At 33.8% G+C, this 16650-nt stretch overlaps 2 protein-coding genes and 1 long non-coding RNA gene across 3 annotated transcripts; 1 reads left to right on the top strand and 2 right to left on the bottom strand.

Annotated features, from left to right (window-relative positions):
* Nucleotides 1-6734: 6734 nt before the first annotated feature.
* Nucleotides 6735-8194, bottom strand: LOC130461460 (uncharacterized). The gene is made up of 2 exons (XR_008921750.1): nt 7478-8194; nt 6735-7381 (listed from the first exon to the last, which is right to left on the bottom strand). It is a non-coding gene; the product is annotated as an uncharacterized lncRNA (long non-coding RNA).
* A 462-nt stretch (nt 8195-8656) lies between these two features.
* LOC110789811 (SWI/SNF complex subunit SWI3B) lies at nt 8657-12642 on the top strand. The gene is made up of 6 exons (XM_021994514.2): nt 8657-9029; nt 9111-9574; nt 10438-10806; nt 10968-11106; nt 12034-12164; nt 12251-12642. Exons 1-6 carry the CDS (start codon nt 8750-8752, stop codon nt 12449-12451), a joined length of 1584 nt encoding a protein of 527 aa, XP_021850206.1. The 5' UTR covers nt 8657-8749; the 3' UTR covers nt 12452-12642.
* A 499-nt stretch (nt 12643-13141) lies between these two features.
* LOC110789810 (psbP domain-containing protein 3, chloroplastic) lies at nt 13142-15513 on the bottom strand. The gene is made up of 9 exons (XM_021994513.2): nt 15353-15513; nt 15032-15229; nt 14871-14924; nt 14471-14548; nt 14305-14387; nt 14118-14193; nt 13765-13883; nt 13571-13615; nt 13142-13474 (listed from the first exon to the last, which is right to left on the bottom strand). Exons 1-9 carry the CDS (start codon nt 15450-15452, stop codon nt 13448-13450), a joined length of 780 nt encoding a protein of 259 aa, XP_021850205.1. The 5' UTR covers nt 15453-15513; the 3' UTR covers nt 13142-13447.
* Nucleotides 15514-16650: the final 1137 nt, after the last annotated feature.

Genomic DNA, 16650 nt, shown 5'->3' with positions numbered 1-16650 from the left:
AGAGGAATATTCTTGTTTTGCAGGTCAGAGCTGAGATCGTGCTGCGTTCTACCGGAAACCTCCTTGTCATCAGCTGATCGGAAAAACCCCACAACACTTTATACAAAACAATCTCAAAACTATTAGTATCTAGATTAAGTTCGGTTCTTCAAAACCATACCAACCCATATCATAATGTTTTCACTATAAGACGATCTATTCATGATAATATATTAATTGTTTAGGAAATTCAAAACACCTTCCAAACATCAAAATTTGGATGGTGTGCTCTAAAATTGGGCATGGAAAAAGTTTATGATAGAATATAATGAGATTTTCTATGGTCCACCCTAACGACCTTTGATTTTCCTCACCAATAGATCTAATAGGTCAAAGCCAGCATTACAACAATATCTTATTCTCCTAAAATAAATGTATCTACGATGGATCACTTCTCCCCAACTAGATTTGAGGCATTATACAAGGATATCCTTTATCTCCTTATCTTTTCCTCTTTTGCATGGAAGTGTTTATTATTATACTTACTTTGAATGGTTATGATCCAAGAAACGAATTAGTCGTTAGCCTGACACCTTATACCCCTAAAATTCCGCGTCTCCTATTTGATGACGACAATTTGGTTTTCAACAAAGCAACCTCTTCTACATGCCACATTCTAAGAAATCTTATAAACGAATTATGTACCCTCTCAGGGCAATTAGCTAACTTTCATATACCTGTAATTGTTTTCTCCAAACAAATTTAAACTATCAAACGAGAAGCGAATATTTCTTCTATGACAAAATCTATGTCCATTGGCATATATCTAGGAGCTTTCTTCTCATCCTACAAACCCACCAAAACCGATTACAATAATATCATCCAAAAATTGAAACAAGAATCAATTCATGGCACGTGATTTACCTCTCCCAAAATGGAAAGGCTATTCTAATCTAAAGCAATTTGGAAACCCTCCCAGCATATGTTTGTTCGTATTTTGTCTTCCTCAAAAAACTTGCTCTCAACTAGATGTAGTTCATATAATATTTTGTTTGGAAGCAATCAACCCATTCTAACTCCACCCCTCTAATTGCATGACAATATGCCAACCCAAGAACCAAGGTGGTCTTGGATTACGTTGAACAAGACCACTAAATCGTACTTTTCTTGCTAAACTAGGATGGAAATACTGCAATATGAGAAAAGTTCTCCATTATACCGAAAAAGTATGTCAACCATACTTCCTTGTTTATGTGTGCAAACTCATGCAAAAAGATTCCCAAATCTAGCACAATATTCAAAATCAACGAGAAATTATACGATAAGGAATTAGGTGAAAGATTGGGAATGGAAAATCCATCAATTTTTGACTTGATATATAATTAGTTTTTTAAGATAATCTATTATCTTTTTTTTTTGACCCAAGATAATCTATTACCTTTTTGTAATTGACTCAATGGACAATAATATTATGGTCTCTGATTTTATGCTTCCTTTTAAAGAATGAAAATGCCAAAACTAAATAACCATTTGCCAGTACCAATGGTCCAAAAAATTCAAGGAATCCATAATTCTTATAATGATTTGGAAGATACTCCGGTTTGGAGTACTACACCATCAAAATAATTTACTGTCAAATCAACAATGTGGATTGCAGCCAAAGTGAATTTGGAAACTAGATATCCCTCTAAAACTTATAGTATTCCTCTTGCAAATCTTCCACAAAAACGTATTGTTCAGGAAATTTTCTTTAAAAGAAATATTTTGCCTTTGATGTATGCTCTTTATGTGATACTTGTATTGAAACATTTTTAAATCACCTCTTTATCCAATTTCCTACTTTAAAAATAGTATGGGCACAACTGATCTCACAAAGAAGTTGTTAGATTTTTCTAACACCCACCATGATTTCTTTGATACTACCCATAACCTGAGGAAACATCCTACTATTTTGAGTAAATTGATATTTATCATTTGGTCTCCTTGGAAAGAAAGGAATGATTGCATTTTTAATAATGCTTCCTTCATATGGTTTTTTTCAAAGATAATTCTACTTTTGATGAATAACAATTTAGACTTCACATTGATCACCACTAACTTAAGGGTTCCCCTCTCAATTCACACACTCCCACCACACCTCATTCTTCCCTACCATTGTTAGTTTGCTGGTACCCACCTCCATCAAACTAAATTTCGACGTATCGTGCAAAATCTTCAGCAACACATGAATTATCATTCGAGATAGCAATGGAAAAACACTAACCACTTACATTTTCAACATGGACAATTCTTAAGCTTTTATGGCAGAAACTTGTGCTATTCACAAGGGGTTTTAGGAAGCCAAACGACTCAACATCAGAAAACCTTAATTGCTTAAAAAGTAACACAATTTTTTAACATTGGATTAACAATAAGGATAAAGTTGATTATATTTTATAAGTAGAGGCACAACGAGAAAGATTTCAAACGCACGTGTAAAACTTAGAATTTAAGGTGACAAAAAGGTAACGTATTAAGACAAAAAAAAACACTTGGTAAAAGAGGATAAAAGAAGAATAAAACCCCTCGAGGGAGTAGCTTTCGTTGGGAGCGCATCTCCACGAGAAATTTCAAAACAATCCCCTTGATTGGCATATCAAATGACATTCTCGTAATTATAATGAAAAAATATACAATCTAAAAATTACAATCTATAACTATATACTAAAAGAGACACCAGGAATGACACGTGTCATCTCCTGGTGAATCCTTAGTATTTTTCTTTTTTAAATTACTTTTTAACTATTTGAAAATAAATTAATTTTTTTTCCCATAAAATTTCAAATAATTGATAATAATTCATAAATCTATACCCTAAAAAGTAGAGAATAAATATGAAAAGATTGTACAAAATCTTTGGAAAATGTTGTGCGTGAAATCCCTATAAAATAGGGACACCATGAGCAATTCCCCGACTAAATATAATAGTTTACAAAATTCCCTAAAAAATAGGGAACAAATAGGTAACTGATAATTAAGTAAAAAAATAATAAACGGAATAACAATCCCAAATCAGGAAAAAAAGAAGATAATAAATAGGTAACAAATAAAAAAAATGGAAATTCGAAATTTAGCACCCTATGCGTAAAATTAAAAAACCTAAAAAATAGGTAAAAAATGTTCCATGTAACATAAATTATATGGGAGAGATTACTGATTTGAAAAATTAAAAATTAAAAATTAAAAGTCCCTGAATATGCGTGAATACTGAATATCTAGAATATAGTAGCCAATCAATAATCCATTAATCACAAAGAATTAGGGTTACACCTAATTCAAACGACCATAATCAGCTGTATATATTCCATGCTCATCCAACAATAATATCAAAAAAATATTAACCTAAACGTTATTTGTGAGAAAAAAAATGGCAGGAAATTTTAGTCTCATTCACAACATTAATTCGTCCATAGAAAACATAACGATGCAAGCAAGGGCTATCCAACTATGCACAGTTCCTGCCTTCAATAATCCGAGTAAAATGTATACTATTGAAATGGTTTTACTAGATGCAGAGGTAATTCCATCATTCGTATTGTGCTATATTCAATATAATATTAATATTAGTAGTCAAATAGTATGATGCTAACTACTTTTTTTATTTTACTTTTATTGTATAACAGGGAGGCAAGATTCAAGCTTTTATAAAAAGAGCTTTTATTGCGAAATTTAAGGATGTTTTCACCCAAGGAGAAACATACAATATAAACCCACGATGCATCCATACAAAAATAATTTTAGAATGTTTACTCCAGTGGTAGAAGTGGTTGGATAGACTATTCCTATACATAGTTTGATTTTAAGTCTTATGAAGCATTAAAAGATCTAGACAACACTGTATTAGTTGGTGTAAAATATCGAACTTATTTTTTAAGTATTATATTTATTTTAGGTATATTATTTACTATTACTATGGTTTTTTGTGAAAACATATTGTATTGGTTATCTTCCTGCACAAATTCTTATTTACAAGGGGTGTACAATAAATCGAAGTAAAAGTTGACTCAAAGTACATAAAAGTTACCCTTATATACGTAAAAGTTATCTATTTTTTATTGATAATTTTTTTTTCATTTTTATAAAAATAATTATTCAAAATCATTAATAATGTATAAAAATTAATCATTTAACCTTTTAAAATGTTAATCCAACAATTTTTTTTCGTAATATAAAAGTTAACCAAAACATAGTAAAAGTTACAAAAAATTAGGTAAAAGTTAATGTGGTGTACGATAAATTTATTGTACACCTTGTGCGCGCAAGACCTTTTGATCTTCCTGGAGTATTATCAGCAGATCAATTTATTAGAGATGGTAACCCACAAAAAATGCTCAATGTACAACTAGAGGATTTGCTGTAAGTGTATTTCCAATTTATCTTAAGGAAAATACAATTATGACTATTATACTAATTTTGTTATGTTGTCAATTTTAGAAAAAAATTATTGAGTTGCACTTTGTGGAATCAATATGTTGATCAATTGACATAATACTTATCTGATCATCCAAATTGTCAACTTTTTATTGCCATCCAGTAAGCAAAAATCAAGGCTTTTCATGGTATATATTATTTGTGTTGAATGAAAGCCTCGATTGTCATTTTATGCATTGATTTGGTTTTGCTTTCTTATACGTTTATCTTTCTCAGGCATGTAAGGCGTTGTTGGAATATCGAGTTCGCTATTTGTGACTACTCCATATAAAATACTGATATTGCGAAGATAAATGATTTTAAAGAGAGGTATGTATTTTTTTTTTTGTCTTGCTACTATTTATTTTTCTTATCTGAATATACTATTATAATAATGTATATTTGCAAAAAGAAATTGTCACCCATTGCAGGATACTAACATCGAGAAGGTAACACTAAATATTATTTATCCTTTTGTCTCCATTTTAAAAAAAATTCTCTTTTACTTTCTTATCCGACTTTCGTGCTGTTGTTTTCTTGCAGATCAACTACGTTCTACATATATCGAGAGTTCAAACTATTATAGACCAAGAATAAGTTGTAAGTCTTGGAGGAACATTGTAAATAGTATACACTCACAAGTTACTACAGAGTATTTGTTTTGTATTTTTCCCCCCTATGTTAAGCTTCACCTTAAACATTTGATTGAGTTTATAGATTACTATGGAGATTCCCTAATTGTTGTACTTTTCCCCGTTGTTAGGGTAGCCAAACACTCTTTTCTGCATCATCTACTATTACTACTACGTAGTACATTAACTTTTGGTAACATGAAGGGTCCTAGGTTAACTCAGCCATGAAAAGTTTTCCTTTCTACACAGAGTATACGAGGAATCTGGAGTACATATTTTATCCACCACGAAGTATATGAGAGAGTTTTCCTCCTAAAGCTTTGCTAAATTTAATTTAAACTACTTAGTGGAAATTTTTTATATAGTGCTAGATAATAATAATATTCAACATTGAGATTACTAATTTGTTTGTAATTTTAATAAATTTCAATATAGTTTTACAAATGTTTGTAATTTTAATAAATTGCAATATAATTTTTATAGTTTTGTTGTTATAATTGTGCGTCGCACGGGTACTAACCTAGATTTCTTTCACACCTTCCAAAAATTCAGAATTCAACCAAACTTGTATTATACTAACCTGGAAGACATTAGGAAGAAGAACGAAGGAGATGTTGAACGATTTCTACGCAATACACTAAATCAACTTCAAAATTTGGAAAGTGTGAAAGATTTATTTGGAGTTTTGTATTCGATTACCAAAACAGTTTTGTAAGATCTTGATCTAAATTTTGGAAGGTGTGAAAGAAATCTTGCAAACCAAAAAATTTAGGCCTAATTTACTTTGTCGTTTGGTTTGGCTTGAATCGATCTGGTTTTTTTTGTTTTTGGCATGAATCAATTTTAGGTGGTGGAACAGAGGAGAAAATTGCTTCTCAATTTTTTTATTTTCCTTTTTGGTTGAACACCTATTCAAATTACCAGGTTCAAGAATATTGTCTTAGTAAATTATGAGATTATAATATTGTCTTAATATTATAAGTGCAACGTGTTTTTACAAAAAAAAAATTATGTCTTTTTCCTTTGCCAAACTGTATACCCATGTTTAGTATAAAATATTAAAATTGTTTCTTATTCACGTATATATTCATATTATTAGTAGATAGATTGTTCACTTATGCACCGTAAGAACAATGAAAATTAATAATTATACGAAGTATTTGAAAAACGGAATATTAGTGGTACATAATAGATGGATACAAATTATTTTTAAAAAAATATATATTTATAACATATCAATAATTTTGGATTACCGTGCATGGCACGGGTCCTATACTAGTGTACAACTAGTCTTATATGCACGCGATGCGTGCGAAAGTATGAAAAAACTTAAAATTATGTTGTTACAACTAACATATCACAACATAAAAATAAAATCAAATTTCAGTACTGAAGTAAAGTCATAATTACGAATCAGTCGAGATCTGACATTGTATCATTGTACCCCGCTAGGAAATAAATGCATAAGGTGGATGATTATACTCTGTCATCCCGTAAAGATAGTTCAGAATAAAATTAGAATTACATAAACTGAAATACACAATGTATTAATATCTATGTCACATAAAAAAAAGTTATGTAAATGAGTACATTTAATTATGCTGATATAGAAAATTAATGTGCCTCAATTCGCACTTAACTATATTGTATAGCAAGTATGTATTATAAAATTAATTGAAGTAAACACGTTTATTTTATTTGAAATATGTTTGTTAACATTGATGTTTGTAATCACCATTACAAAATTTTATCTATTTAAAAATATCGTTTCTTTCCCTTAAAGAATATGTTTTACAAATTAGCAAGAAAAGTTTGAATAATAAAAAGGCAAATTTGTCAAAAACTACCTTATAAATTTGATTATTTGTGAAAAACTACCTTATAAAAAAATGTTGTAATTAACTACCTTATAAAATAATTATGTTTTAAGATACTACCTTTTTCCGAATTTTGAACGTTGAATCATAATTTCGGGATTGACTTTATCATATGTATCTCATGAGTTATTTAATTACTCATTTTCCATGACATGCCACATGAGATGCACCTAGTAAAGTCGACCCCGAAATGTGTAATCGATGCTTATAATCCGACGAAAGGTAGTATCCTGCAACGTAAAATTTTTATAAGGTAGTTAATTCCAACATTTTTTTTATAAGGTAGTTTTTCGCAAAAATCCAAATTTATAAGGTAGTTTTTTACAAATTTGCCCAATAAAAACAAAATACTAATACTGAAATTGAAAAACAAAACTCTAGAAATTGGAAAATAATAAGAACTCGAGCTTGGTACGATGTCAATGCCTGCGGGTCGCATTGTACCTTCAAATTTTGAAATAAAATCAACAAATGAGTATTTACACAAATCAACTAATAATAATTAGAAGAAAAAAAGACTAACTAACGGAGAAATTATACCTGATAGTGTTGTCATACCCATAGATGAATAATTTAAAATGACACAATTTTTATTGTCATTTCAAATTCTCCAGCAAGCCCAATTCCCTTCACCCATTTTTTTTAACATTTGCCATACCCATCATTTCTCTCTCCTCTCCCACACCCTATCTCTCCTCCAACGAAACACCAATACCACAACCACCGCCATCTCCACCTCACCTCTCTTCTGCAATCACTCTCTCCTCTATCAATCTAATCCCAAATTACATCCTTCCATTTCAATGTTCTTTCGACTTTTGACACCTCTATGCACCAACAATGACGCCATCGATCATGTCCTTGCAAAATACTATTGCAACGTCACCCACGTCACTCGTCGCTGCCGCCATATCCGTCGTAGAAACCACTGTCGTTATATAAGCCCAATTGTTAGGCGATTTGGACCGAGTCAACATGCCCCAACCGTCGGGTTCCTTTTACTCTAAAGCAATTTCGCCGGCGATGGTCTTGATAGGCGGTGGTTGAATCAAATCCTTTTTTTTTTGGTGTAATGGTTGAATCAAATCCTAATGATGGGATTGTATGTGATTAATAATATAATGGTAGGAATTGAAATTCTGGAACCGGAATTAATAATTTATCCAAACACTTTATTTGGATTAATAATATTAATGATAGGAATCAAGGAAGGAGAGAGTGAAGGAAACAGAAGAGGTGAAGTTAATTGATAATTATTTTTTTGAATGTGGTTAATTGATTGAATGAGGATGACTATTTAACAGTGAGATAATTGTTTTCCCTAATTTTTTGTTTCCTTTTTTATAGCTCATAACGCTTAATCAGTTTTAAAAATGAATTTTCTCTATTTAATAAATTTTCAGTTTTTAACTGAATAATTATTTAGCTTTTAAAACAATAACAATAGCTTTTTAAATCAATAAAAATCAAAATTTGGGTTGAATGAAAATATGAAAGTATGAAGGGTAATTTAGCCTTTTAGCCTGGGGACACCAAAAGTAATATTACTGAAATGTCCCTCCCCTCTTGGCTTATATAATAGAGATATATTTGACATTTTAAAAAATAAAAATAAAAGAAAATAATTTTAATATAAAAAGAGATTGTGTAATTAATTGTAGATTGTATATTTTGACAATTTATTTACAAAAATACCCCTTCGTATATTTTAATTGCTAATCGTGGAGATTGCTGAGCGGAGCTCCATCTCCGCTTCTCCGATGATAACTGATAAATAGCTTTCCTTGGCACATCAAAAAAATTTAAGTTACCATGGAAAACCATGAAACCTCCCCCGCCAAATCAACTGTCAACTTGACTTTCCATTCACGAGAGCAGCAAGCACAAATACAACCACCACCACCACCACCAATGGAGGTCCAATCACCCATCACCACCACCTCCGCTTTCAACACTGTCTCTTCTCTTCCGCCGCCCTCAAAGTCTGAAACCACCCCTCCGCCCTCAAAGCCTGAAACCACCCCTCAGCCGCCAGATCCTAAAAAATCCGCTCCTGAACCTCCCGATTTCGTCACCGTCCCAAGCTACTCAAGTAACCAATTTTTATCTCTCCTCTAATTTTGTTTCTTTATTTTAATGAATAATTAATTAATTAAAAAAAAAACACTGCCAGGTTGGTTCAAATGGAACGAGATAGACGAGTGCGAGGTGCGGCATATGCCGGAGTTCTTCACGGATAACTCAGCATCAAAGAACCCTAATGTTTACAAATATTACAGGAATGCCATTGTCAAGAATTTCAGGTCCAACCCTTCTAAAAAGCTCACCTTTACAGAAGTTAGGAGGTGGCTTGTCGGAGATGTGGGGTCCATTCGCCGGGTGTTTGATTTTCTTGACACGTGGGGCCTTATCAATTACTCCCCGCCCTCTGGAAAGCCGCCTTTCAAGTGGGAGGAGAAGGAGAAAGAGAAAGAGACCGCCAAGGCTAACGCTGCCGCTGCGGCCGCCTCTCCTGCATCACAACCTTCTACAGGGGCTGCTGTTGTTGCTGCTGCGAATTCCAATGTTCGGAAATCAAACAAGCTGTGCAGTGGCTGCAAAGTTGCTTGCACTATTGCCTGCTTTGTCTGTGATAAGGTATATAATCTGCATTCATCATTTTTTTGTGAAACTTAGGACTAGTGTTACCTAATACTCTTGTTCCCCTGGAGAATTGCGTGTTTGAACACTGAGAATTGTTATGGTGGATCAGTTTTAGGCTAACTTGACATAATTAAAGCCTACAGCGGATTAGGTAACACGGCCCTGTAGTAATTAAAACTGTAAAATCAGTGAACTTCTCAGGGAAGTTTGAGTATTGTAATAGGTTTTATCACTTCATGAGAGTTTATAAAATGATAATTTGTATGTTACACTACTTTTGATACTAAATTATATAGTTGTGGAATTTGGGATTTGAAACTTTCCTATGTCTGTGACTTATGAGACAGTAATGCAAAGTTGCAAACACAATTGTGATTTGAAACTTTCCTATGTCTGTGACTTGTGACACACTAATGCAAAGTTACAAAAGCAATTGTTAAGTAAGGACCGAACCTGCTGATAATGTTATTAGTAATTAGCTCATCGTTGCACTGATAATGTTATTAAGGTAAGCAAATGTCCTTACATCTTGCAACCATAATGGCTGTATTAGAGTATCTGTCATCATCACTACGTATCTGCTGGTACACCTTCTTTCTGAAGAAAAAGGAAAGGGTTTTACCTAATGCACATACCTATGTGGAATCTGCTGTATTAAGTTTAGTGCTTTTGGTGTGTATATTCTGATTAACATTAAAAGTAAGTAACAATAGTTTTTTCAAGGGTTCCTTGCCTGGCCATCAAAAGATCCTTTGGTGTTTTGTTGGGCCATCATTTTTAGTTTTTTTGTACGGTAGTAGTCATTTATACCTAACAATTACTTTATAAAGCCTAAGACATTTTTCTTTGTTGAACAGTATGACCTGGTGCTCTGTGCTAGGTGCTATGTTCGTGGTAACTACCAGGTTGGTGTTAATTCTTCAGAATTCAGGCGGGTTGAGATTAATGAACCAGTGAAGACAGATTGGACTGAAAAAGAAACTTTGCAACTTCTGGAAGCCGTTATGCATTATCGTGATGACTGGAAGCGTGTGGCTGAACATGTTGGTGGTAGAACCGACAAAGAATGCGTTGCTCGTTTTATTAAGCTTCCCTTTCGGGAGAAATTTGCGGAGCCTGGAGGTATAGGTGAGGACCAAGTGGATTCTGAATCTGGAATAGAACCCCCTGCAAAGAGAATGCATCTTACACCACTTGCTGATGCTAGCAACCCAATTATGGCTCAGGTATTAATCGCTATGTGTCTGATCTTTCATCGAATCAGCAGTGTTCTGTTAAATTAAATTACCATTAAGATTTGACAAGAAATAGTGAGCCTCTAACAATCTTTCTAATTGTAGTCTTTTCAATTGGAAATGGATATGTTTTTTTGTTTTGCATGTTTTAGGCTGCATTTTTGTCAGCTTTGGCTGGTATTGAGGTTTCAGAAGCTGCTGCTAGAGCAGCAGTGTCAACTCTATATGACATGGATGGTCTAACAAGTAGGGGCAGTGGTCAGTTGCAGGCCTATTCGATAAAAGTGCAAGGTATTGTCTACCTTCTGGCTTCTTATTGTTAATTTAGAATCGTGGAAATCAGGTCACTCAGGTGTCCCGTGGGCTAGGCATTTCAGATTTAAGAAAAAGTTGTCATTTTATTGAACTGGTGGTAATACAACTACTAGGTGTGACAGCTTATTTGTATATGGATATAAGCAGCACTATCATAGTCTCCCCAGTAGGCATTTTTTATACATCTTTTACGGCTATCTTATTAGATTCTCGTGCTTTTGACTCCTAGGAAGAAATTACTGATCATCTGTCAATTTTGGTCTTACATATTAGTAAGTGATGCGTTGTGGTTCTTAATGTTTCTTGCAGTTGTCATGTTCTAGTTTTTCTTATTTTTCTGTCTATAATTCTTCGGTTTCGATTCTACATATTGTTTGGGGGATCATAGTTAGTTAAAGTGTAATCTTGACCCTACATAAAGTTAGTATTACTACCTACATTTTGTTTTGTTTTGTTTTACTCACCGTGCGTGGGTGTAAGATAAAGTAGGAGAGAGTGGAAAAAGGTGGGTATATGTAAAAAGAATGTGGATAGGTGTAAGAATAATTAGGAGAGTGGGGGGCAAGAGGGAGAAGATGGATATACCAAAACTGGAATAAAGTAACGTGAGTAGAACAAAAAAAACAACCATTAGTGGAAAATGAGTAGAACAAAAGAAAACGGAGGTAGAACTATATTAAGCATTCACCTGTCATCAATTACAATGGCTAAAAGAAGCTACAGTTTCAGTAATCTCGTTGCTTATTTGGTATCACTTGTAAGATAATTACACTGTGACACTGTGCTTGCTGAGGTAATATATGTACTATGTGGCTTTTGTTTTTTATTTTTTGTGTGCTGTGCTGGTCATTATGTTGCCGTTCTCAGCTGTAACAGTGTGTGCTTCACTTATTTGATATCCAGATCCTGCTGTTGAATCCAGTGGTGGTTCTGTAGCTTGTACACCAGAAGAAGCTCGTGTAGAGGCAGAGTCTCTGCTCAAGCAGGAGGAGGACGAGTTTTTAAAGTCCATAGCAATCATTATCGAAGCTAAGGTTGGTACTTGGTTAGGCATAAATTTGCTTTAAATTCTAATTTCTTTTCCAGGGAATGACTTTATTGTTATTGGATTTCTTTACAGATGAAAGAGATCCAAGATAAGATTGATCGTTTTGAGGAAAAGGATTTGCAGTTGGAAAGGGAATGGCACCAGTTACGTCAAATGCAACACCAGCTTTACCTAGATAAGCTCACTCTTTTATTTCACAAGACTTCTGCGCCTAAATCCGTAGAAAATGTATCAGAGGGAAATGTCAGAACAGAATTTCCTACATCTAGTTAGTTAGTTCAACCATAATGTGTAGTTGTGATATTAAAAATCTCCAAAGCTGTGGTTGCTAATTGTTTCTTGTAATATTTTAAAGTAAGAGGGAATATGTTACATGTAATTTAGGGGTAAAAAGTTAATGGAACAAAAAATCATTTCATGCGCCGAGTGCGATTGTGGTATACGGAGTATCTTATTATCTTCAATTTGGAGTGAAAATGTGAATTTTACCTTTACTCACTGATGCATATATTTTGATCTCTGCGCATAGGGTTCGGAGTTGCAGAATACCAGCTAGTGTTCTTGTACCGTGTGCTCGCTTGCCTCTAATCATGAATAGACTCCAGAATTCCCTTCCTTTTCTGTTTGTTTTCTTACTGAATACTACCAACTGTAAACACCTAACGTGTGACGGATCTTTTTACACTATATATGGACAATATGCCTTTGAAATTAGTTAAACAATGAATTGGGCTAATAAAGAGAAAAGGTTGCACTTATAATTTTATTGAGCATTAGGGCTAATATGTTAGCTATTTAGTCTACTCTTTTTTACCCCTTTAACTTTGAATTAAAATAGCGTGCTGATCGTCTACAGTAAAACAATAAACATGCAGGGATCTTGTGAAATACTCCACACAACAACCAGTAGATCTTTGTCTTGTTAGCGCAATTAAGCAAAAGTAGCATTAGCTGAATTGGCGGTTTACTGCTTTGACAAGAAGCATTTTAGTGTAGTATTAGTAGTTTGAAGTTTCAATATACATTTATCTGAAGAATTTCTTAGCTTCAAGTATAAACAAAAATGTGATGCTGTTGGGCAAACAGTGTGAGTGGCAAAATTTTGCAGCAGTTGGGTGATATTCTCAAAATTGATTCGAGGTATTATATTGTGAAAGAGAAAGGATGCTTATAAGAAGATTTTAGGATTGCCTAAAGAGCACAGCCCTGGCCCTTCATGTACAAGGTTACTGACAGCATCAGCTGTTCCTGTGTAGCGAGTTTCTCTCTTCAGCCTAATTTGAACGATTGCACAGCCTGCAAAAGAAGGTTAAAACACAAGGTTAAGGTTTTAGCAGATCATTTTTCCCAGAATACCAATAGCTGAATGAAGGTTGATGGGGTTTGACATACCTTTTGAATCTTGGATCCAAATTTATCAGAGTCATCTTCCACAAACTGCAATGTATGCAAAAAATAATAATAACTTTAGCTTCCTACGAGTAGTATTTTGTTTAGCAATTAACAGGAATGCAGAAATGCATCTGTTGCCTGCAGTTTTTCAGATGAGCATTGAGCAAAGCCAAGTGAAGTGAAGTGAAGTTAACCTGTCCAGTTACTGTATAAAGCCTGTTATACCAGCCATTTTGCGCCATCCCGGTTGCAGAATAGATGTGCCTGCGACTTTCCCCAGGATTTTGGAGCGTGTACTCAACATAATAAAGTCCTGGCCAGTCCCAAAGAAGAAAAAAGGTAAGTTTAATGACTATAGACATGTTTGGTTTACGGAGTATTGCATATCCTACCTAGCTAGTGGCCTTCATAGGGATTCGTTCTTTTCATCTGAAAAGCCATTATTGAACTGCTTTTCTTCTGAAACTTATAAAGTATGGTATTTTTTTAAGGTGAAAAGAACGAGCCCTATTCTTGTGTACACTAAAAGAGGAAAGTAGATAGTTACCATTTTTAGATTTACAGTCTATGAGTTTTGCTGCAATTCCAGGAGGCCTCTGCCAACTTCTATCCAATCCATTAACCTGATCAATTTTGTAATTATCAGATACCTCAAGTCAGAAAAATTACCGATAGATAGCGCCCATTAACAGTAAGTGAAGAATGCTGATGAAATATGCTAATATGGTGATTACCAGATTTTCTGCAAAAGTATCAACGTTGCCAAAAGATTCCAATTTGGTAAAATCAGGACCAATTCCTGTGATTGCCACACTGACTGCAGAAGTCGTTCACAGGTAACAAAATTACGTTTTCATGCTCATTAGTTATTGGAACAAAAAGTTTCAAGCAGAAAGCTACCATTTGAAGTAGAAGCCTCTGGGTAAAATGCTGTAATAGATTTGATTCCGTCAGTTTCCCCAACTCCGACTTGCCAATCTGCATGGTTAGATAAGGCAACTATTGTTATTAGCATCAACTATAGAAGCTATGTTGTCTTTCTATTGCTCTTAGAAGTACCAAACCAATGAAGTCTTGGCCTGGTGGTAATCACCAGGGCCCTGTGTAATTCATAAATGTCCTTAAAAAACTTAAGAAGTATCAAGAGTGTTAACTAGTAGACATGATATCCTGATTTATTTCATCTTCGTTTGCAATCAACTTAGTAATAAGGCTAATAGCACTCGATGTGTATATTTTTTCCTATACAGGATAAAGTTTATGTTATACTCAAAGTCTACTGTTAAAAGTCAGATTTTACCTTGAGGGATAGAAATCTTGTACTTGTTAGCATCGTCAGAATAGACTCGAAATTCTGCAGGAACATGGAGAATAAGCCAATTGGTAATAAATTAAAGTATAAAGTTGTCCCTGAATATATATTGGACATGAGCTGATAAAGGGTTAGTCTTTTTCCCTAACCGTCAAGTGCTACTGCAGGTGAAGAAACAGCAGCAGCAGTGGCAACTTGGAAAACTGCAGAGAAGGCTATCTGAAGCATTGCTTCTCTTCTTCTAGTGCTACTACTTTCCACTCCATGTTCTGTTGCTGTGGTTTGTTGAGTCTTTGGGAGAGAACAGAAGATAACAGGCTGCTTTCGAGTTATAAAGCTTAGCCTGCCTGTAAAAATATCAATCCAAATGCAAATATTATCAGAATCTTCAATCAATTGACTTTGCTTTTTTCTTTTTTTGTTATACAATATAATGACAAAGCGGATATATTAAGGTTAGGACTTAAGACCTGAAGTTCGAACACGAGAAGAGAAGGGGAAGGAGGAGGAGAGAGTGCGCTGCCGGAGCAATGAGGTTGTGGATGTGCTCCCTGAGGCTGCCATCATCATCCTTACTCTCTAAGTAATTTTGTTAGGGAGCTTTGGGATATCATATTCTTGGTCCATCTTGCAGTTGTTAATTTGCTTTGTGGTCAGCATAAAAAAGTGGCCCACTTCCAAAACTTCTTTATTTTTAGGAAAAATATTGCAACAAGCCAACAAGTGATTGGGTGGCTAAACTCACATAACTTTTACTCGTGCACTCATCCACAAACTTTGGTGCTCATTTTTTTTTGGGAAAAAATATACCGAAATTTGGACAGTTTTATCTCAAGACTGTATATTAGGAGGGTTGCGATATTATCTACTCAGAAACGGAACTAAGAAATTACGAGGTCATTTTAGGTCATTTTTTCTATAAAATGACCATTTCTGGTTGGCTGGTTTCCCTGATTGGTGCAGTGATTCAATACCGTTTCTAGAATTTTAGATTCGCCATTGATCGACATAAACTTCGTGTCACATAGTATTAGCTTGAGTATTCAAATCTTAGAGTAATATCCACTAGAGCACTACAAATTATTTAAAGCCGGAGCTACTATGTGAGTTGTGGGGTCATATGAGTCATATGACCTACTTAAATAATTCGCTATTTGCACTTATTGATGTTATAAAAAATGTAAGTCACCAATATATTATTCTGCCTCCGTCATTGTTTAAAGTAATTATGAAATGCAAACTGAATATATATGAATTGAACTTTCTCCAACCTCAAACTTTCCATCTAAATTTCATTTTTCTTCTCCCCCTCCTTCACCCTTTCTTAATTGACCTGTTTTTAATGGATTATTCTTGTATGTATCTAGTCAACAATAATATTATTGTTGTCCTAAAGACGACCATAAATTATACAACCTTTGTTCCTGATTTTTTTTTACGTCCTGGAATATTTGTACAAATATAGAAACTTTGACGTAAATTCTCACTATTATATACATCAAAACAATATCATGTAAAATCTTGTTAGAATGCTCTTGTTATCTACTTATTTTCAAAATATCAACTTTTATCAAAAATTTCACATATGGAATTTAATATATTAGTGGTTAAATATTGCATTGAAGTTCGTAGAAATAGTAAGTGTAAATAACTTTAAGGAACATAGGTAGTATTACTATTATAATTACAAATAACCCTATACGATAAGGACCCATACCCGACGAAAATCGACCCATTTCATTCGGCTACCCGATTAACCTGACCCGAC

The sequence above is a fragment of the Spinacia oleracea genome, chromosome 5, assembly GCF_020520425.1.
Source record: "Spinacia oleracea cultivar Varoflay chromosome 5, BTI_SOV_V1, whole genome shotgun sequence".
Taxonomy (NCBI): Eukaryota; Viridiplantae; Streptophyta; class Magnoliopsida; order Caryophyllales; family Amaranthaceae; genus Spinacia; species Spinacia oleracea.
Note: the sequence above shows the minus strand (reverse complement) of the source record. Positions and strands in the feature narration are given on the sequence as shown.